Source organism: Carlito syrichta, unplaced genomic scaffold (assembly GCF_000164805.1).
Source record: "Carlito syrichta isolate Samal-C Ts95f unplaced genomic scaffold, Tarsius_syrichta-2.0.1 Scaffold308846, whole genome shotgun sequence".
NCBI classification, from domain to species: Eukaryota; Metazoa; Chordata; class Mammalia; order Primates; family Tarsiidae; genus Carlito; species Carlito syrichta.
The window spans coordinates 126,776-149,754 of record NW_007252942.1 but is presented as its reverse complement, the minus strand read 5'-3'; the positions used below and the strand labels follow the sequence as shown (position 1 = coordinate 149,754).

Below are 22,979 nucleotides of genomic sequence, written 5' to 3'. Positions count from 1 at the left end.
TCAGGTTGCCCCGCGAACGGCGAGCGGATGCGCCCCGGCTTCTGGAGCCCGCCCGGGAGCCGGGCAACCGCACACTTGAGAAGGCAGCCCCGCCGGTTTCGGTGACAGCGCACCCCCCGGGACCCTGCCTTTGTTCCCACGGGCGCTCGTCCGACTCTCCTGGAAGGCACTTTGCGGCTGGAGCCGAGGAGTGAGGCTCTCTCCCGCCGTCTCCAGCCTGCTCCCCCCGCGGATTTCTCCTTTCCGGGGCTAAGCGGTCCCGGCGCCGCTCGGAGCGCGGTTTTCCACCTGCAGCGCCCCTCCCGGGAGATCCCTTCGCGCGCCCGGGGCCGCGGGCCAGAGCTCCCCCTCCCCTCTCCAGCGAAACTTGGTCCCGCGGTGACCCCCAAGAGACCGCATCTCATGATACAGATCATTTACGAGCCAAGATAAGGCCGGGAGGTGGGATTGGCCGCGAGAGCGGCTGATATACTGGAGTGTTTTCTTGGAGGGTTCTTCTTTCCAGCCGCGAGGTGGGGGCTTTTGTGTCGACGAATGGCCAGAGTTTTGGGGCTCGCATGCAGAAAGTTTCTGGCATGAAGTGCGTTACACTCCTCTAAAGTTGTTGGAGAGTTGACCTTTTTGCAGAAATAGAGGAAAAGAGGGAGGAAGAAGTGGAGCGAATAAAAACAGTAAGCGTAAAGGAGAAGGAAAGACATGTAGAGGAACAGGGAGAGGAGGGGAGAGAGCGAGTTTGGAGAGAGAGCACCAGGGAAAGGAAACAGCGAGTTGAGAGCGAGAGAGAATAGGAAAGAGAGACAGACAAGAGACAGAGAGAGACAGAGCGACACCAGAGACGAGAGAGAGAGAGAGAGAGAGAGAGAGAGAGAGAGAGAGAGAGAGAGAGAGAGAGAGAGAGGAGAGAGAGAGAGACTGAGACTCTGAGACCAGCGATGAATGGAAAGGGCGAGGAGGCGGCTGGAGCCCGGCGAGCTCTCTCTCTGGCTTTGCGTTGCTAGGTAGCAGCCGGGAGCTGCGTGTGACCGACCACCAGACAGACAGCGGACGCTGCTGCCGCCGCGGGGACTAATCTGTCTGTGGGGATGGGAGAGTCCCCCCCCCCCACTTCCCCCTCTTGCTCCTTCCCTCCCGTCGGACAACTTAATTGCCCTACAATGAATATGAAATCCTTATTGTTGTCGGATTAGCCAAAGCAATAAATTGATTTTCCTGGATCACCTATTGGGGTTGACGGGTGGGGACTGTGGAAACCCCCATTTATGGAGGAGAGAGGGGAGGGCTTGTGGATGGGCCGTGGCATGTATTCAAATGGTTAATCTGCTTTCTTTCCTCAATTCTTAGCGTAAGCTCCTTAGAGAGAATCAAGTAAGTAATTATACAGCAACTCCTAGCAGCACCCATTTCAGACTTCCTGGGAAGAAATTTGGAAAGGCTAACAAACCCCACTGGCCTTGCAAAAATCTTTGGAAGGGAGGGGAGGCAGGGAGAGACTGTTAATTTTCCTTTGAACGTTTTTTCTCATTATTGGTAACATAGAAAGAGGGTTTATTATTATGGAGCATGCTTAGGGTTATATATCTATATCTCATGTCCTAAATAGAGCGATTCCCATCCTATAATTTTTTATTTTTTATTTTTATTTTTTACTATATGTTTGTGTCAGTGCCTGGCAAAAGGACATCTTTTTTTTTTTTTTTTTTTTGAGTCGGAGTTTCACTCTGTCCCCCAGGCTGGAGTGCAGTGGCATGTTGATGGCCACCACAGCCTCTACCTGCTGGGTGGGGTCAGGTGATCCTTCTACCCTCTACCTTCCAAGTAGCTGGAACCACATGCGCCATCACACCTGGCTGATTTTTTGACTTATTTTAGAGACGAAGTCTAACCATGTTGCTCAGGCTGGTCGCAAACCCGTGGGCTCAGGCAATTCACTCGCTTCAGCCTCCCAAAGTGCTGGGATTATAGGTATGAGTCACCGCGCCTGGCTGGTTAGTCTTTTTTGTTTGAGTCGGAGTATCACTCTGTTGTCCAGGCTGGAGTATAGTGGCATGCTCACGCCACCCCAGCGTCCACCTGCTGGGCTCCGGCGATCCAACTGCTTCAGCCTTCCAGATGGCCAGAACTACAGGAGTGTGCACTATCACGTCAGGCTAATTAAAAAAAAAATGTATTGTAGAGACGAGGCCTCACCAAGTTGCCCAGGCTGGTCTCGAACCTGCACGAACTCAGGCAATCCACTAGCTTTGGCCTCCCAAAGTGCTGGGATTATAGGCTGAGCCACTGAGCCTGGCCTGGTTAGTCTTTAAAAAAAATTATTCCACATCTATAGTTTAAAATTATTTGTATTTTCCTTATATTTTGTATAATGTTTCCAAGAAAAAAAATTTGGGAGAGACTGAACTCAGTCAGGCTATCTGGGTTCCAAAAATTGTTTCACTATTTTCTAGCTGTGTGGCCTTGGAGAAGTCACCAAAGTTGGCAAAGCTCCGACTGCTTATCTGCAAAATTTATTTATTTATTTATTTTTATTCAGAGACTTGCTCTGTCGCCCAGGCTGGGGTGCAGTGTCACGTTCCCAGATACTGCAGCCTTGAACTGCTGGGCTCAGGGGATCCTTCCATATCAGCCTTCCGAGTAACTGGAACTAAAGGCGTGCAACACCACAGTGGGCTAATTTTTTGATTTATTGTAGAGACAAGGCCTCACCAAGTTGCCTGGCCTGGTCTGGAACCCGCGGGCTCAGGCAATTCACTCACCGCGGCCTCCCAAAGTACTGGGAATAGAGGCTGAGCCCCTTAGCCCAACCAGCATTGTTTTACAGATAAACAATGAACCCAGGAGGGAAGAGGAGACTGAAAGTAGTGAAAGGGGTTAAGTGCTTTGCCTAAGGACATGTGGCCTGTGATAGAGCTAAGATATAAACTTACAATTGACCATTTTTAGATACGTGTCCTCTAATGTCCTTAGCCTCTTTGGTTGAGGAAATTTCTAGGTTCCTTTTGGTTGATCCTGATTTATCAGATGAAGCACAGAATGTATGATGAGTGGATGAATTTTTTTTTTTTTTCGAGTTAAGTCTCACTCTGTCACCCAGGCTGGAGTGTCTCGACCTGCTGGGCTCAGGTGATCCTTGCACCTCAGCCTTCCAAATAACTGGAACTACAGGCACGCACCACCACGCTTGGCTAATTTTTTGATTTATTATGGAGATGAGGTCTCTCCACGTTGCCCAGGCTGGTCTCGAACCCGTGGGCTCAGACAATCCTCTCACCTCAGCCTCCCAAAGTGCTGGGATTATAGACGTGAGTCACCGCTCCTGGCCAACTGTCTCATATAGATTTCTATCCATCATTATTATCCCCCTCATAAATTTGACTTTTTCCAAACTTGAGGTGGAGAAACCATTATGATATCTTGGTATTTTCTTTATAAGTAGTCCTGTGAATGATGTACCTGAGCATGCTGATATATCCTTTTAGTGGCTATAGTAACTTTACATTCATATTACTTAGGATTCTTATGTTTGTAAATGACAGAAACCTAAATTAAATTGCCTGGAGCCAAAAAGGAATTTTAAAAAATACTTAATTGGACAGATACAGATATTAGGTTGATATATTTGAGACTGTCTTTTTTTCTAGGCAGAAATAACCAAATATTGGCAATTTCATGTGGTTCAACCTAACATAAAATGGAGGGCATGCCAATCCTGTTTTTCTCTCTCCTGGCTCTGATATGACACCATTCTCAAATGCTCTTCTCTGGTGTTGTAAAGTGGAAATCAGTGACTCTGCAGCCAGCCCCTGTTATGTCATGCCCACTGGGGAAGAACAAGCGTTTTTGCCTTGACTGTTCCCAACAGAAGTCTGAGCTGCATCTCAGATCATAAGCTCACTGGATCCTGGGTCATGAAGTATTCTCATAGCTTAGGCTTGGATTGCATGTTCACTCCTTGAGGTCATGTACTAAGGGTTTACTCCGGAAGGAAATTGGAATAAGGCTACCAGGAGAACAGTGAACAGATGCTGAACTGCAAAAATAACAGGTGTCCAGTACACCTTATCAGATAAAGTTGACTGATGATGTTATTTTCATTTTATATGTGAAGACAGACTTGAAAAGGCTGCAGAAATTTCTCAAGAGCTGTCAGGCCTGGGATAACTCACAGAATTGAAGGGAAAAAAGCACTAGAAACAGTAAGATAAAAGACATGGTGCTGTGTGTTCATGTAATCATGTTGCACCTTTACGCCTAGAAGAACAGGAGAAACAAGGTTTATTTGGAGCCTAAAGTTTTCCTCTTTAGAGCGGATTTTATTGACACAGGAAAGTTCTGGAAAATAAACTGATCAGAATGCAGGAGCTCCTGAGTCCATTGTAGGTTTTCATTTTTCTGTGAATCTTAGGCCCTGCTCCTTTTCCAACTGACTTCCCTCCCTAAGACTTTTTTTTTTTTTTTTGAGTTGGAGTCTCACTCTGTTGCCCAGACTGGAGTGCAGTGGTACACTCCCAGCCACCGCAGCCTCGACCTGCTGGGCTCTGGTGATCCTTCCGTCTCAGCCTTCCAAGTAGCTGGAATTACAGGCATGCGCTGCCATGCCCGGCTGATTTTTTGATTTATTGTAGAGATGAAGTCTCGCCAAGTTGTCCAGGCGGGACTCGAACCTGCGGGCTCAGGCAATCCACTCACCTCAGCCTCCCAAAGCAAGGGATAGACTTTATTTTCTAAACACTAGTCCTCAACTGTGAGGATGGGGTAGAGAAAGAAGAGTTTGGAGACAGGTTAAGATGCTTCTATGGTGACATAATACATCTTGGTGCATATTTTAAGAGTCCCTAGTACTTCACCTAGGGGCTTCCTCCATAAATGGGAGAACAGTTTTATATATATATATATTTTTTTTTTTTCCCCCTTGAGTCGGAGTCTCACTCTGCCACCTAGGCTGGAATGCAGTGGCAAGCTCATGGCCACCGCAGCCTTGACCTTCTGGGCTCAGGTGATCCTTCCGCCTCAGCCTTCCAAGTCGCTGGAATCATAGACGTGCCACTACGCCAAGCTCATTTTTTATTTATCATAGAGACCAGGCTTCGCCATGTTGCTCAGGCTGGTCTCCAACCCCTGAGCTCAGGTAAGCCTCCAACCTCCCAAAGTGCCAGGATTATAGGCGTGAGCCACCGCGCCCAGCTGAGAATAGTTGTCTTTTATACTTTACCGGATTAATCCAGAAATGCCAAGCATTTGGACTCTACAGTGATGATTACTTTGTTGGTCTTTAAGTCTTATTTCTAATAGTATTTGCTGAGAAAATGGAAACATTATCATTCCAAAAGTAAGATGGTTAACTTTTATATTTGGGCACTTTTTTTTTTTTTTGAGTAGGAGTTTCACTCTGTCACCCAGGCTGGAGGGCAGTGGCATGCTCCCAGCCTTGACCTGCTGGGCTCAGGTGATCCTTCCGCCTCAGCCTTCCAAGTAGCTGAAACTACAGGCACACGCCACCACACCTGGCTAATTTTTTGATTTATTGTAGAGATGGGGTCTCATCAAGTTGCCCAGGCTGGTCTTGAACCTGTAGGCTCAGACAATTCTCTCACCTTGGTCTCCAAAGTGCTGGGATTATAGGTGTGAGCCACCACAACTTACCTTATTTAGGTACTTTTAAAAAATTTTATTTTTTAATTTTAGATTCAGGAAGTAACATGTATTCGTTACATGAACATATCTGGTAGTGGTGGGGATTGAGTCTCAGGTGGTATATTTGGGCATTTCTGATTTAGGATAGCACTGAAATGCAATGTAAGGAATTGTGTCTCTCCCAGAAAATGACAAAGTAGACAATATAGAGTTTAACTTTTGGTCATTAGCCCACAGGTCATGCCTGACCCCAAGGGAACTGGAAACAGTGAGAAATGAATGAAAGGAGGAAATGTAATTACTATTCTGTGCATTGAAAAGTTAAACCACGATGACTTGTTTATTGTCCAGATCTCGAGACCCAAGTTTGTAAACAATACCCAAGGTTCCTTTAAGTTTATAAGCCATATATGAAGATTCCTAGAAACTTTGAATAAGCCTTTCCTCACTGATCTACATATTCACACCACACTAAGTCGGAACCTATCTACTTTTTTTTTTTTTTTTTTTGAGTTGGAGTCTCACTCTGTCACCCAGACTGGAGTGCAGTGGCCGCTCCTGGCCACCGCAACCTCGACCTCCTGGGCTCCGGTGATCCTTCCACCTCAGCCGTCCAACCTATCTACTTTTGATGGCCTAGTGGGTATTGAGGAAACCCCAAAAAGAGAAAAAGAGAAGTAGCTGCAATTCTGTTATGTTAGACTTTCTTGGATTCTCATACAAAAACATCCTGTCCTGACCAACTTGAGCAACATGGTGAGACCTCTTTTCTACAATAAATCAATACACGCCTGTAGCTCCAGCTACTTGGAAGGCTGCAGAAGGATCACCTGAGCTCAGCCTGGGTGACAGAGTGAGACTCTGACACACACACACACACACACACACACACACACACACACACACACACACACAAACCAACCAATCAAACAAAAAAATCCTGTTATATAATATCAGAGATCTGACTCTTTGGTTTTTATCTCATTAATAGGGAGAAACTTTGCTGAGAAATGGTTTGGAAAAAAAAATCAAAATCATTTATTTCATAGTGAAATCCTTAAATAAAGCTGAATTTAAGAATGGAAGTATTTTATCTGAAATATGGCAATCTTTTTTTTTTGAATTGGACTCTTACTCTGTCACCCAGACTGGAGTGCAGTGGCCGCTCCCGGCCACCTCAGCCTCGCCTGCTGGGCCCCGATAATCCTTCCGCCTCAGCCTTCCGAGTAGCCGGAATTACAGGCATGCGCTACCATGCCCAGCTGATTTTTTAAATTTTATTTTAGAGATGAGGTCTCGCTGCCCAGGCGGGTCTCGAACCCGCGGGCTCAGGCAATCCACTCACCTCAGCCTTCCACAGGCGTGGGATTACAGGCTGAGCCACCGAGCTCGGCTCTATCTATCTATTTTTGAGTAGGAGTCTTAATCTGTTCCCAGGCTGGAATGCAGTGGCATGCTCATGGCCACTGCAGCCTTGACCTGCTGGACTCAGGTGATCCTTCCACCTCAGTCTTCCAAGTAGATGGAACCATAGGTGTGCGCCACCAAACCTGGCTAATTTTTTGATTTATTGTGGAGACGAAGTCTCACCAAGTTGCCAAGGCTGGTCCCAAGCCTCTGAGCTCAGGCAATCCTCTCATCGCTGCCACCCAAATGCTGGAATTATAGGCATGAGCCACTGGGCTCAGCCCTTACCCACATTTTAATCTTACTAAAGAGGAGGCAAAAAATGCTAGTCTGTACTTAGACACTGGCTTACTTGTGACGTGGAGAATACTTTTTGTTGCAAGGAACAAGAAACAGAAAACCAAATTCAAAGTGGCTTAAACAATAAAGGATATGTAAGTAAAAAATCCTGAGTCAGAGTGGAGTTCAGGTGAGGTGCAGTCAGGGCTCCAGTTCTCTTTCTTTGTGTTTTCCCCGACATACTCTGTAGGTTTCACGTTTGTTTTCAGTCCTGTTTCGCATATGGTTATAATGTAGTTGCCAGGGCAAACAAGGCTACATGTTACCTTGATCATATCCAGGGGGAGTTCAACTTTGAGAAGGTTTCGGTTATGTTCTCAAAAGCATTATGTTATCACAATAACTTGCAGAATGTTATAATTTCTAAGGATCCTAGGTAGAAGTCAGCTAGCTCCCCAAACTTGGCATGTCATCAAAATCACCTGGGAAGCTTTAAAAAATATATAGAGTCTTAGGTCAAAACCCACAGTTATTAAAGCAAGAATATGGGAATCTGGATTTTTAACAGTTTCCTGGTGATTCTGAGGGCTGGACAATTTGGGAACAACTGATCTAGGTAAAGCTCTCATTGTTTAGTTTTGTAAACTGACTTGCCACTGCAAATTTCTACAGTGGCAGTTAAATACACTCTGTTAAGTCTTTTTTTCTCTCTTTCGGATGGAAGTGTTAAAAGATAGCTAAGGCAAAAAGGAAAACAACTCTTTTAAGTCTGAGGGTGTATGAAGTACTGCCCCCGTTCCTAGGCATCTCCTTTTTTTGGCCAGTATGACAGGGAGGTCTTTAACCTCTCACTAAGTGTTCCGGTGTTTGTGTCTTCAGTGTACTGTTTGGTCTTTCCCTGGGTTCCCTTGAAGCCCTTCCTTCTGCCCTAAGGACCTTAAACTTGTTGAGGTAAACAACTATTGGCTGTCTTCTAATCTTTTCTCACCTAGGTCAGGAATTCACCTCTGAGCATCCCCAACTGAGCCCACTGGCTTCTAGAGTGGCCAGTGTCAATTCCATGGTTGGAATGGGAGTATTAGAAAACTTCATAGATCATTTCCTTTATATCCTAACCCCAACTGTTTGTTGACTTCACTAGGATTTAGAGTCTGTTGGTCCTACCACCCTTCACTGTCCTTCAGTTTATATATGTAATTTTTTTTTTTTGAGTTGGAGTCTTACCCTGTCACCCAGACTAGAGTGCAGTGGCTGCTCCCGGCCACCGCAGCCTTGACCTGCTGGGCTCCAGCAATCCTTCCGCCTCAGCCTTCCAAGTAGCCGGAATTACAGGCATGTGCTACCACGCCCGGCTGATTTTTTGGTTTATTGTAGAGATGAGGTCTCACTGCCCAGGCGGGTCTTGAACCCGCGGGCTCAGGCAATCCACTTACCTCAGCCTCCCAAAGGCACGGGATTACAGGCTGAGCCACCGAGCCCGGCCAATTTTTTTTTTTTTGAGTAGGAGTCTCACTCTGTCACCCAGGCTGGAAGGCAGTGGCACACTTCTGGCCCACCCAGCCTGCTGGGCTCAGGTGATCCTTCCATCTCAGCCTTCCAAGTAACTGGAACTACAGGCACGCGCCACCACGCCTGGCTAATTTTTTGATTTATTGTAGAGATGGGGGTCTCACCACGTTGCCCAGGCTGGTCTCAAACCCATGGGCTCAAGCAATTCTCTCACTTTGGCCTCCCAAAGTGCTGGGATTACAGGCGTGAGCCACCATGTCTGGCCTTCAGTTTATATTTACACATCATTCAGTTTATATATATATACATCATTAATGGTACTTTCTTGTATACATCCTCAGCAGCTGGGCCCCTTTATCTTGCTCTGTTGTGTTCTGCAAAACCCCAACCCTGGTTAAATCTAATTCTCCACATCTGTATCTCTGTAGCTAAATATGGTAGGGGAAAAAAAAAACCCACAAAATGATAATGATTAGTCACCCTTTAAATTCATGAAGCTAGCCAGGTGCTGTGGCTGACGCCTGTAATCCCAGCGCTTTGGGAGGCAGAGGTGAATGGATTACCTGAGCCCACGGGTTCAAGACCAGCCTGGACAAGATGGCAAGACCTCGTCTCTACAATAAATAAAAAAAATTAGCTAGGTGTGGTGGCGTGTGCCCAATAGTCTTAGCTACTTGGAAGGCTGAGGTGGAAGGATCAGCAGGCTGAGGCTGCCGTGGCCATGAGTGTGCCACTGCACTCCTTCCTGGGGCAACAGAGTGAGACTCTGACTCTAAATAAATAAATAAGTTCTTGAAGCGAAGCTCAAGGTTAGGACTTACTTCCTAGCTAGTCCATTCCCTCTCCTGCTTTATGTCTTCTTCTTCCAACCTCTGACACCACCTGATCATATGTTGATTGCATTTTATAAATGTGAATATAGAAGCAATCAGAAGAGAATTCCACAAGCTCCCATAACTCAGCCATCCTCTGTATATCCTGTCTTTTCTCCTGTTGCTCTGGAAGAAATTTCTGTGTGTGCTCTTAAGTTGGGAAAGTTCATTCATGTTCAAGATCTCATTGCTTCTCACCTTGTCAATTGTCTCCTCTGTCTTTCACAGACTTCTCTCTTTCCCCACTTTCCCTTCCATCTATCATCCTATTCTGTTCTCTTTTACAGAAAAATTCTTTGACAGATCTGTCTATATCCACTGTAGTTTCTTTCCAATTTTTTCCTCAAATCCACACCATTCAGGTTTTTGTACCCACCCTTCACAGATATTTCTTTTTATCAAAGTCACTGACGACTTCCATGTTGCTAAGTCCAGTGACTCATTCTTCGCTCTGGTTTTACTGAACTGATTAACAGCATCAAATACAGTCATCCCACCTTCTTCCATGAAACACTTAATTAACTTTCTAGAAAACTACATTTTCCTGCTTTCCTTCCTTCTTTGCTGGCCTTTTCTTGATCTCCCTTTGATAACATATACTTGTTCTGATTATCTCCCTGACCTGTGTTCTTCTCTAGCCATACTTCTTGTTTGTTTGTCTCATCCTGTCTCATGGCCTTCTTTGAAAAGAGGAGGTGGTTTCCCAACTCAGGGAGATGGCATGAACTATGGTGGAAAGAGCATCACAAGTCACATCAAGAGATTTATGGGTTTTGTTTCTGATGAAGGAAAAATGGCCCAACCAAAGAAGGTCCCAAACTGCAGAAAAATGCTCATGGCTGTTTGTCCTCTGGGAGCAGTCTTTCTCTTCTCAGTCTATTCTTTTTAGGACTTCATATGTACTTTTTTCCCCGTCGGTATACTGACAACTTTCAAATTTATGTATCTAATTCAGGCCACTGCCTTAAACTCCAGTCACATATATCCAACCGTTCACTTGACCTGTTCACCTGGCTGTCCAACAGTCATCTCAGACTGAACATGTCCACAACGAAACTCATCTCCACTAATGGATTTGCTTTCCATGTGGAATTTCTCATCTCAGTAAATGACTGCTCCATTCTTGCTCAGGCCCCCAAACCTTGTATTCTGCTTTGACTTGTTTTCCTTTTTTTACTCTATATCTAATTCATCAGAAAATCCCATTGTTTAGATATTCAGAATAAATCTAGAATCCGATCATTTCTTTTTTCACTTTTTTCACCTCTGGCACACTGACCCAAGTGGCCACTGCCTCTCTTGCCTGGAAGATGATGATGATGATGATTATCTTGAGTTGGAGTCTCACTCTGCTGCCCAGACTGGAGTGCAGTGGCATGCTCACAGCCACCACAGCCTTGACCTGCTGGGCTCAGGTGATCCTTCCGATTCAACCTTCCAAGTAGCTGGAACTAACAGGTATGCACTACTCTTCCTGGCTAATTTTTTGGTTTTTTTGTAGAGATGAGATCTCTCCAAGTTGCCCAGGCTGGTCTTGAACTCCTGAACTCAAGCAATCTTCTCGCCTAGACTCCCAAAGTGCTGGAATTACAGGCGTGAGTCATTGCGCCTGGCCATCTTGCCTGGATTATTGCAGAAGTTTTCTTGCCACTCTGCTTCCCTCTGACTCTCTTCTGACTACTCTTAACACAATCCTTCTAGAACATCAGTCAGATCATGGCACTCCTCTGCTAAGATGCTCCTGTAGTCTCTGTCACACACGCAAGTTGGGATGTCCAGAAACAGACATGAGAGAGGTTAGAGTACAAGTTGTTTATTAGGATCAATGACCAGGAAGGTAAGGAGAGGAAGCAGGAGAGGAAGTTGAACTTGTGACAAGGCCTTGGTCAACCCAGTGGAAGCTCTGGAGCAAGAGTCGCCTGTTACAATGTTCTATGTCAGCCGGGTGAGGTGGCTCATGCTTGTAATGCTAGCACTTTGGGAGGTGGAGACGAGAAGATTGCCTAGACCCAGGGGTTCGAGACCAGTCTGGGTAACTTGGTGAGACCTTGTCTCTACAATAAATAAAAATTAGCTGGGCGTGCTAGCTCATGGCTGTAGTTCCAGCTATTTGGAAGGCTGAGGTGGAAGGATCGCCTGAATCCAGCAGGTTGAGGCTGCAGTAACTGTGAGTGTGCCACTGCACTCCAGCCTGGGCGACGGAATGAGACTCCGATGGAAAAAACAAACAAAAAAAGAATATACTGTGTTAGGGCTGAAATGGTCCTGCTCAGTCAGTCATTGTGTGTAGCCTGCCCTGGGAAGGACATGACCTTGGACAACTGAGACACACTCCAAAGAAGTTGATTGCATGAATGAAGTCCTTCCTTGCAGTCCTAAGTTGAGGGGGAATCTGAGTGGTGCATCTCCCACTCATCTGAGTGTACCACCACTTCCTATCTCATGAAGACTCAAAATCCAAGTTCTTACAATGATCTACAAGACCCTAACCATCTGGCTTCCATGTCGCCTCTGTGACCTCATCTCCTTCTCCTCTTCCCCATGTACAGTGATCTAGGCACACGTCTTGGCTTTTCCCTCCACATAGTAGCACTTTCAGGCTTTGGCACTTGCTTCTCTCTTCCTTAAAGCTCTTACCTCATTTTGTACATAGTGTGAATCCTCATCTCCTGCAGGTCTTTGCTCATAGGTCACCTCAGGGTGGCCTTCTCATTGATTCTTTCCTGACTTACTTTTTTTTGTTTTTATTTTTGAGTTGGAGTCTCACTCTGTCGCCCAGACTGGAGTGCAGTGGTCGCTCCTGGCCACCGCAGCCTCGACCTGCTGGGCTCTGGCGATCCTTCTGCCTCAGCCTTCCAAGTAGCTGGAACTACAGGCACGCACTACTACGCCCAGCTGATTTTTGATTTATTGTAGAGATGAGGTCTCGCCAAGTTGCCCAGGCGGGTCTCAAACCCGCAGGCTCAGGCAATCCACTCACCTCAGCCTCCCAAGGCATGGGATTACAGGCTGAGCCACCGAGCTGGCCTGACTTACTTTCTCTGTTGCACTTAAGGACATTAGGTATGTAACTTAATTACTTGTTTATTTACTTACTATTGTCTTCCCTTCCCTTCCCTTCCCTAAGATGTAAATCCCATGATGTACATCCCTTCCCTAAGATGTAAAATCCCATTTTCATCTTTTTGAGTCATTGCTTTATATCCCCTAGGGTCCCTAGGGGCTAAATAGATAAATAAATGAATAGACAGATGTCACACTGTAGATGCTAAGAAGAGGCTTCCTCAGCTCATCACCATGTCTCTGATACTGTCAGCCCTTAATTCCTCCAGTCTCCAGTAGGCCCTGACAAGGTCTTCATGAAGAAAAAAAAGGAAAGTTCTTTCTCTATCAAAGCAAGTGGCATAGCAACACTGCTTCTCTCCATTTGATCCCCCTCCCTTTTCTCCATCTCAATGTCTCCGCCCCCACCTTGCTGGTGATTCCCAATATCTTTGAAAGTAACTGATCCTGCATCAGCCTTTTTAACTTCCATCCCAGATACTTGGTTACTCTGTGAGAATTCCCTTATACATTCAGAATGGGCCATTCTACTATTTTAGGACAGATTTGATACAGTAGCTTTTACAAAAAGATAAGCCAAGGTTTTTAGATGTCATGTTAGTAGACTGTCATTCTGTATTTAAACAGAACACAAAAGAAAGCTGTCTGAAACCACGACACAGTGAAAACAGCATTGATCAGACAAAAGACCCTCTTTGAACATGGGAGTGGTTTCCCAACTCAGGGAGGTGGCATGAACTGTAGTGGAAAGAACATCACATGTCAAGTCAGGACATTCATGGGTCTTGTTCCTGATGAATGAAGGAAAAATGGGCCCAACCAAAGAAGGCCTCACATTGCTGAAAAATGCCAATGGCCACTTGTTTCCTGGGAGCAGTCTTTCTCATCTCAGTCCTCATTCTTTTGCAGACTCCTCATATGTAATAAGTAGGTAAGAGTCAGGGGAATGACTGAATTGCATGAATGGGCAGGTAGAGAAGTTTGAGCAATAAACTAAAATAATAATGACTAAATTTTTTTGAGTGTTTCCTGTGTACCTGGCACTGGTGTTAAGTGTTTTACAGGTATTAGTTTACCTTCTACTTTATTAACAGTACAAGCTTTTGGGATAAAGGAGCAAGGCAAAGACAGGTGAGGTAATTTGCTCAAAGCCATTCAATTGCTAAGTGGCAGAACCAAGATTTGAACCCAGAACACTTATTCTTATTGTCACTAGGGATAAATGGAGCGAGTGGGAGATGGTTCCTCTGTATGTTATCAAGCAAAGCCTCATTTAATGGCTCATATTATGGTGAGGTGACCTCACTTCAGAGGCTGGTACCTTCAGAACCCAACTCAAACATTTTTGTGTTACTTTTGGCAGTTCATTCATTTATTCGTTATGTGTTGAGACCTTATGTTTCAGGCATGAAGTAACTAGGTACTACAACGTATGGAGAGAGTCTCTTGACATAGGCCTTGTCCAAACAGATTATTGTTGAACAGAGTATATTTCTCTCTCTCTCTCTCTTCTTTTTTTTTTGAGTTGGAGTCTCATTCTTTCACCCAGACTGGAGTGCAGTGGCACACTCCCGGCCACTGCAGCCTCGACCCGCTGGGCTCCGGTGATCCTTCCACCTCGGCCTTCCAAGTAGTTGGAACTACAGGTGTGTGCTACCACGCCCGGCTAGTTTTTGATTTATTGGAGAGATGAGGTCTCACCAAGTTGCCCAGGCGGGTCTCGAACCCGCGGGCTCAGGCAATCCACTCACCTCAGCCTCCCAAAGCCCGGGATTATAGGCTGAGCTACCGAGCCCGGCTTCTTTTGTGTGTGTGTGTGTGTGTGTGTGTGTGTGTGTGTGTGTAGGAATCTTATTCCATCGCCCAGGCTGGAGTGCTGTGGCATGGGCATGCTCACAGCCACTGCAGACTCGACCTTCTCAGGGCTCAGCGATCCATCTGCTTCAGCCTTCCAAGTAGCTGGAACCACAGGTGTGCACCACCACTCCCATCTCATTTTTTGATTTATTGTAGATGAGGTCTCACCATGTTGCCTAGGCTGGTCTTGAATCCCTGGGCTCAGGCAATCCTCTAGCCTCTGCCTCCCAAAGTGCTGGGATTACAGGCGTGAGCCACCATGCTTGGCTGAACAAAATACATTTCTCTACATTAACATAGTCTTCCTTGTATACTTTTAAGGTACAGACTGGTTCCTGCCTGTGAGCTTCTCCTATACTAATATTCTATTATCTGGGAACATTTTTTCTATCATTACATGTCTTTCAATTCAAAGAATCCTTACCCAGTTGGAAAATTCCATTCAAACCTTCTATTAGGGATTGCAGTGATCATAGATGTTTAAAGTTGTTGCTTAATATTGATGAAAAATTTCCTAGGCTGGACACGGTGGTTCATGCCTATAATCCTCACACTTTGAGAGGCTGAGGTGAGAGGATTGTCTGAGCCCATGGGTTCGAGACCAGTCTGGGCAACTTGGAGAGACCTCATCTCTATAATAAATTTTAAAAAATTAGCCAGGCATGGTGGCTCTACCAAAGTGCTGGGATTACAAGTGTGAGCCACTGTGCCCAGCTCGTTAGCTTTTATGGACCAAATCCTGAGTTTTTTTCCAGGTCACTTCTGATATAAAAATTTACTTCTTCCCTAATATTCGGTGCAGTGAGGTGTTGAAAGAATTTGCTAAGTAATCATTGAAAGCTGAGATTCTAGTGAAAAACAAAATGCACGGTTTAAAAATTGAACATCCTAACTGGAAGACAGTGAATGTTAGATGCTTCTTGCTGTAAATAATTAAGCCCAACAGTGCAGACAAGAGAGAACATGGCACCGAGAGGGACTTGAGCTAAGAGGGATCATATTGTATTGAACACTTTCACTTCCCTGGAAGGGAAATCAAAAGGGTCTTTAATAGTTGCTGCTGATTGAGAATATGTGCCACAAAATCCCACTGTAATCCAGATTTAGTTTGGCAAGCATATTGCTGTGATTGAGGGAATGAGAAAGGGAAGGGAAGAGGGATGAAGTCTGATTAAGGCCCCAGTATTCTTTTCCTTTATGAGGTCTAAGCATGACTTGTCACAGTGACCTGGGCCTTTGGTTTCCTCCAGGGCCTTCCTGCTCCATGGGCACATCGGTAGATCAAAGACAATCAAAGACAATTGGCTCTCTCTCTATTTTTTTTTTTTTTTTTTTAAGAGAAGCCCCGGTTCTACTAAGAACTGGATCAACAAGAGTTACACAGGCTGTATTTTTTTATTTTCTCTAACTGTGCTTTTATTTTTTTATACCATCTCCCTTTTTCTTTTGAGGTGGGGGTAAGTGGTCAGCTTTAATTTTCTATCTGTAAAAAAGGGAATATGATTTCAGAGTTTTCATTGGAGTGAACTCTGAGCATTGGCATTTAGGAAGTGCTTTATTTTGTTTAAAAATTAACATACACTACAATTGGTGTGTGTGCATTTTTGTAAATTTTAATGCATGTATATGTTTTTGTGGCCACAACCACGATCAGGATTAGAACAATTCAATCATGCTCCTTGTGCTATTCCTTTGTAGTCAATCAACATCTACCCAATGAAGTTTTTTTTTTAAAGTTCCTTTGAAAACTCATTTTTTTCAGATGAATGTCTCAGCTGCCTTTCATTTGTTCATTTTTATTCAAGAAGTGTTCCTTGCTTATTTTTGAAGTAATTCAAAATGACACAGATGGCAAGGTTGCAAGACTGCCTTTCCTTTATTATAATAGAGGAAACAACTCTGGAAAGATGGTAGCTCTTTTAGTATTGGCATATAAGAAAACAATTTCTCCAAACTTGGCTTGTTGCTAGATTGGCATCTGTAAAGAAAACATGCTTAAGAAATCTCCCTTAAAGAGGAGGACAGAGGTTTATTTTTTATTTAACAATTTACCCCTTGACACCTGGGAAATGATTAGTTGATGTTTTCAAAGAAGATTAAGTCAGTGTGGTTAATTAACTGTGGTAATCAGGTGACTTAAATCAATTAACTCCTTGTTAACAATTTCCATCAATTTTATAAATAAATGACTAAATCAGTAAGTTGTACTCTTAAGATTAAAGGCTATTTCTGATTTATTTTATTGATGACAGATTAGAGATTTTCTCCTTCTCATTCCCTCCCTGCCACTTGTACTCTTAATAAGCCAGTTTTAGCTTGAGGGACACACCAGAGTAACATTTAATATATGGCTTTAAGGAAAAGTCAGCCTTAAGGATTCCTTTGCTCCTTCATCTCAGCACATTTTGAAAGAATGATTTAGGGAAACTAAATGTAATTAACAAGTGTGGATGTGGTAACATTGAGGGAGAGTGGGGGGTAGCAAGGGATGCTGAAACTTACTCTAGGATAAGCATGTATTATTAAATTAGTCAATGCTTTGTTTTCTTTTTTCTAAGTTAAAATTTGATAGGCCGGGCGCAGTGACTCAACCTATAATGCCAGCACTTTGGGAGGTCGAGGCTAGAGGATTACCTGGACCTGGGAGTTCGAGGTCAGCCTGGGCAACTTGGCGAGACCTCGTCTCTACAGTAAATCACAAAAACTAGCCGGGCGTGGTGGCGTATGTCTGTAGTTCCAGTTACTTGGAAGGCTGAGGCAGAAGGATAGCCTGAGTCCAGCAGATCGAGACTGCGGTGGCCGTGAGTGTGCTACTGCATTCCTGGGTGACAAGAGTGAGACTCCAACTCAAAAAAAGAAAAAAAAAATTGATCATAAAATACACCTTATCGAATTTGAGTTTGGCTCTTAGCTAAATATAAACTTTTATAGATACCTTATACTACATTTAAAGGGAATTTCACAACGTATTTGGAGATATTGATTGCATTCATCTATAAAGCTGGATTGTATTTTAAAATACCACAGAAATATACATCTAAAATGTCATTAGTTTTTAAAATCTTTATAATGGAAAATTCTCTTTCCTGCTTATATGACTTTATTATGTCCTTGTCTCCAGTGAAATGTCAGTTTCACATTGCAAAACAATATTCCATAGCCTCGAACATGCCATTGCCTTTTCTGAGGATTTGCACTGTAGGAAGATGTAGGGTTGTTGAGGATGATCTCAAAAAGTAATATTTAGCATCTGGAATAACTTTTAAGGAGTTAGTAAATATTTACATATTTGCAAAAATTCTGTGCTAAGCCATTTTTTTTTTTTTTTGAGGCAATCTTTCTGTCTCAGTCTTCCAATTAGCTGGAACTATAGGCATGAGCTACCATGCCCAGCTGATTTTTTGACTTATTGTAAAGATGAGGTCTCACCAAGTTGCCCAGACTGGTCTCGAACCCCTGGACTCAGGCAATCCTCTTACCTTGGCCTCCCAAAGTGCTGGGATTATAGACTTGAGCCACTGCACCCTGCCTAAGCCATGTTTTTTTTGTTTTGTTTTTTTGTTTTTTTTGAGTTGGAGTCTCATTCTGTCGCCCAGACTGGAGTGCAGTGGCTGCTCCTGGCCACTGCAGCCTCCACCTGCTGGGCTCCAGCGATCCTTCCGCCTCAGCCTTCCAAGTAGCTGGAACTACAGATGCGCGCTACCACGCCTGGCTCATTTTGATTTATTGTAGAGATGAGGTCTCGCCAAGTTGCCCAGGCGGGTCTCGAACCTGCGGGCTCAGGTAATCCACTCACCTCGGCCTCCCAAAGGCGCAGGATTACAGGCTGAGCCACTGAGCCTGGCTAGCCATGTTTTTTAAAGAAAAATTTCCTATGGTTTTCTTTAAGGTATAAAAGGTAACCTCAATTATAGAATTGAACTGAAGCCAGTGAGGTAAGTTGAAATGTCTGACTGCCAAGGAAAACTTTGGGCTATTCCTACTATTATAGAAGCTTTCCCTGGCCATGTTCCCACTGACCCTTCTCCATTTGTCCAGGGATCCCCAGTCTTAGCACGAGCTACCCTGGACACAGTTAACTGGTGGCCCAACCCTTTCTGGTGCTGGGACAGGACCTGGAATTTGGAACTTGGAGATTCAGCCCAGCTGCTTTCCAGATGTGTACCTCTGGACCACTTGTCCTCTCTGAGTTTCAGTTTCCTGGACTCTACAATGGGTGTTAGTAATTTCTACCTCTCAGGTTCCTGGGAATATGCAAAAGGCATTGTGAACGTGCAAGGGCCTGGCACTTGGTGAGCATTCAGTAAACATTTGACCCCACAGGGAACCTAGTACTAAATCATTCATAGTTGACCAGCTCTTGGTTAGGTCAGTGTAGCAAAGCAGCCACCATGCTGTGGTCTTTTGAAATAAAGAAATCACTTGTCAAAATCTCTATCCATAGAAGTGACTGGGGAAAAATACAGCTTTTTTTTTTTTTTTTTTTTTTTGAGGAGATGAAACTACTAGACAAGGAAATGTTAGAATGAATATGTAGAAACATAACCTGCTTCTCTACCTCAAAGAACGTTTGGTTCTTCACCTCCCGGGTCTTGAAGGCACAGATCCAAATGTCAAGTTGCTGAGAAGTTCAAACTTCTCAGTGGGTCCAGTGTTTCCATTTTATGTGTCCTGTACCTGCTTCCTGTAAACTTGGTTTTATGCAGAACTTACTGATGATATCTCTATAACTCAGAGAACTAGAATGAGAGGTCAGGTGTGTCCTCTGGTCAAGGAGAAGTACTTCCATCAGGAAGAGTATACTCAAAGAGGAACATTTGATTTTGAGAGAAGTTTTAGGCAGAATGCATAAGAATCACAGTCAAGGATGGGCTGGTGGCTCATGACTTGGGAGGCTGAGGTGGGAGAATAGCTTGAGCCCAGGAGTTTAAGACCAGTCTGGGCAACATAGCGAGACCTCATCTCTATCAAGAATATAAAGATGAGCCGGGAGTAGTGATGTGTACCTGTAGTCTCAGCTGCCCTGGAGGCTGAGGCAGATAGATTGCCTGAGCCCAGAAGGATGAGACTGTGGTAAGCTGGGACTGTGCCACCACCCTCTAACCTGGGTGACAGTGAGACCTTGACTCAAAAAAAACCCCCAAAAAACAGAAAAAAAAAATCACAGCCAATGAAGAATTTTTTCTCTTATATTGAATAAAACTATAGAAAAGTTAATGAGAAGTTCAATAGGTGAGAAAGCTGTCAAATTAGATTTGGTTAATAATTACAGTTACAAATGATCACTAATACAGTTATCCTATAAACATTTACTGAAAGTCCATTTCGTCAGGAACTGGTAACACATAGATGAATAAGACATGTAAATAAACAATCGTACTGCAGGGTGAGAGGGGCAACAATGAAAGTTTGGGAGCATGGCAAAGAGAAGAGTGAAGTTAAGCAGACCTGGGGTGGCTAAGGGCCAAGGATGACTGTGTAGATTGCCATTTGAACTGAGTCTTTAAGAAGAAGTGTGTCACAGAGATGGAACTGGGAGCATGGACTGTGGAGGATTTTGCATGTTGAGCTAAGAAGTGTGGGCCTTTGAAGAAATGTCAGCTGGGAAGTTCAATGATCAGACTTTCTTTTTATAAGGAGAGCACTTGCTGCAGTGAGGAGAAGCAGATGAACCATTCAAGTTAGAGGATTATGGGAATTATCTGGGTGACAGATAATGAGAGTTGAACTAGACTTGTGGACCTAGAGGTAATGAGAAAGGGAGACAGTAACCTAGAATGCAGAGAAAGCTTTTTGTGGCTGTTTTTGATAATTCCTGTTATTTGTTTTAGAAGTTGATATGTTTTATTTATAGGAATATTAGACGTGTCTTTTCAACATATGTGTATGTGAATTAAATTTATCAGCACTCAACGGTATTTTCTTGAATCTTCTTGTCTGAGAACCTCAAGCTTATTGACTATCTAGGCATGGCCTGACATTTTCTTTGGTTTAATTCATTGGTTCCTAGTTGGTTCAATTCCCTTCCGGAACATCTGGAAAGGTGGAGGGGCATTTTTTGGTTGTTACAATGCCTGACTATCACCACTAGCATTTAGAGGGCAGAGGACAGGAATGTGAAACTAGCTGTGATACACAGGTCAGTTTCACACTGTGAAGAATTGTCCAGGCCCAATTGCCAGTACTACCCCTGTTGAGGGCCCATGTTGTTGGGTAGGAAGTGAACAGAGTCAGGAAGGGATGATGTATTTAATAAGAGCTGTCATATACTGAAACTTACTATATGCCTGGCATCTAGTCACCATAACTGTAGGATTCAGTTCTTATGACAGTCCAGGGAGGTAGACACCATTACCATCTCCTTTTTAGTAATGAGAAAACAGAGGCAGAGTGGGAGGTTTGGCTCTGGGTCTTACATACTTGATTCTTTTTTTGTTTTTTTGAGTTGGAGTCACTCCATCGCCCAGACTGGAGTGCAGTGGCTGCTCCCGGCCACTGCAGCCTCGACCTGCTGGGCTCTGGCAATCCTTCTGCCTCAGCCTTCCAAGTAACTGGAACTACAGGCGCGCACTACCACACCCGACTAATTTTTTGATTTATTGTAGAGATGAGGTATGGCCAAATTGCCCAGGCAAGTCTCAAACCCGCAGGCTCAGGCAATTCACTCACCTCAGCCTCCCAAGGCGCGGGATTACAGGCTGAGTCACCGAGCCCGGCTACACACTTGATTCTAATGCTCCACTATTTCTTCATTCTTTACTCTCTTGATTCTGTAACTTGTATCAAACAAGTACCCAGATTAATAAAATAAATAAGCCAATTATAAGAGGAAAAGGAGAACTACATTTGTTTTGTGCATTTATAATTTCTGCCAGTTCAGTAGAATATTGGGAAGTTATCACCTCCCAGTGTTTTTTAAAATGCTGGATGACATTTGTTGAAAATTAGGGTGGCTTTGTGAATTGGATGAGACTCTCATTTGATGGAAAAGCAGTTGTTGCTCCATAAATGCCCGGGGAATAGAATTGACTACATGGAGACACTCTGTGTCATAACAGGTCATGAATCTTGCAGATTTTTTTACTTCACATAAAAGAGAATCTGGGCTGGAGACAATGGTTTATGGCTGCATACCCAGCATTTTGGGAGACTGAGGCAGGAGAATCCCTTGAGTCCAGGAGTTCATGCCTCCAGTGAACTAAGAGCAAGACCCTGTCTCTAAATATAAAATAAAAAACAAAATAAAATAAAATAGGAATCTGCCTCAAGCACAACCTTTTTTTAAAAAGAGACATGGGGTGAAGAACGGCTCATTCTTGAACATGCCTTACAGTTTCCTGCCTCTGTGCTAGTTCCAGTTAGTTCTCTCTGTGAGGTATTCCCTCCCATTAGACTCACATATTTTTAGATGGATATATATGTTTGAGTCAGAGTCTCACTCTGATGCCCAGGCTGCAGTGCAGTGGCATGCTCATTGCCACCACAGCCTCGACCTGCTGGACTCAGGCGATCCTTCCACCTCAGCCTTCCAAGTAGCTGGAACCACAGGTCCAAGGTCTCGCCAAGTTGCCCAGGCTTGTCTTGAACCCTAGGACTCAGGCAATCCTCTCGCCTCCAAAAGTGCTGGGATTACAGGCATGAGCCAACAGCCTGGCAACATATTTGTAGTTTAATTGCCCCTTGTTCTACAGGGCCTTTCTCAATCTCTACTGAATGTTATGCTTTCTTACAGCCCTTATCACCACACCATGGATTATAATTATTTATGTGTGTAGTTTATCTTTTCCTCTAGAATAGGGCCACTGATGCTCAGAGTCAAGCTGCCTTCTTTGGTCTATGTCTGGCACAGTGCCATACACAGCAGGAACTCAAGAAATTTTTGCTTAATGTAAAAGTTAAAAGAACAACATGAGTTGTAGGAAAGGAACTCCATCATGTAAGGGAGGTATTAGGTATGCCTCTACTCTGGACTGCTGTTGTAGAGAGGATTTCATTTGACTTGAACAAGATAAATATTTATTTCTCTCTTATATAGCCAGCAGTAGAAGGTTGGTTTGGTACTTAGCATGGTGTCATCGGGGGCCCAGGCACCTATGTTCCTGCTGCACTATCCTCTATTGGGGCTTTCATTCCTAAAGTCACCTCCTGGTCCAAAATGGCTGCTATAGCCATAGCCACCACTTCTCAATGCCAGGTAGTGGCACTGGAAGAGGAGAAGGCAGGGTGTGCTTTCTCTCTTTATGTATTTATTTTTTTTGAGTTGGAGTCTCACTCTGTTGCCCAGACTGGAGTGCAGTGGTGGCTCCCGGTCACCGCAGCCTCGCCTGCTGGGCTCCGGCGATCCTTCCGCCTCAGCCTTCC

General features: G+C 44.3%; 1 protein-coding gene across 1 annotated transcript in view; it reads left to right on the top strand.

Moving 5' to 3' along the window:
* The window catches only part of LOC103268533 (low-density lipoprotein receptor-related protein 2-like), a gene marked incomplete at its 3' end in the record, with an annotated part of 150,240 nt that overhangs the window by 2,196 nt on the left and 125,065 nt on the right, over positions 1-22,979 (top strand). Inside the window, exons 4-5 of the mRNA XM_021716584.1 lie at positions 5-190; positions 602-671. Coding sequence (XP_021572259.1) covers positions 5-190; positions 602-671 — 256 coding nt within the window. The remainder of the gene's footprint in view (positions 1-4; positions 191-601; positions 672-22,979) is intronic.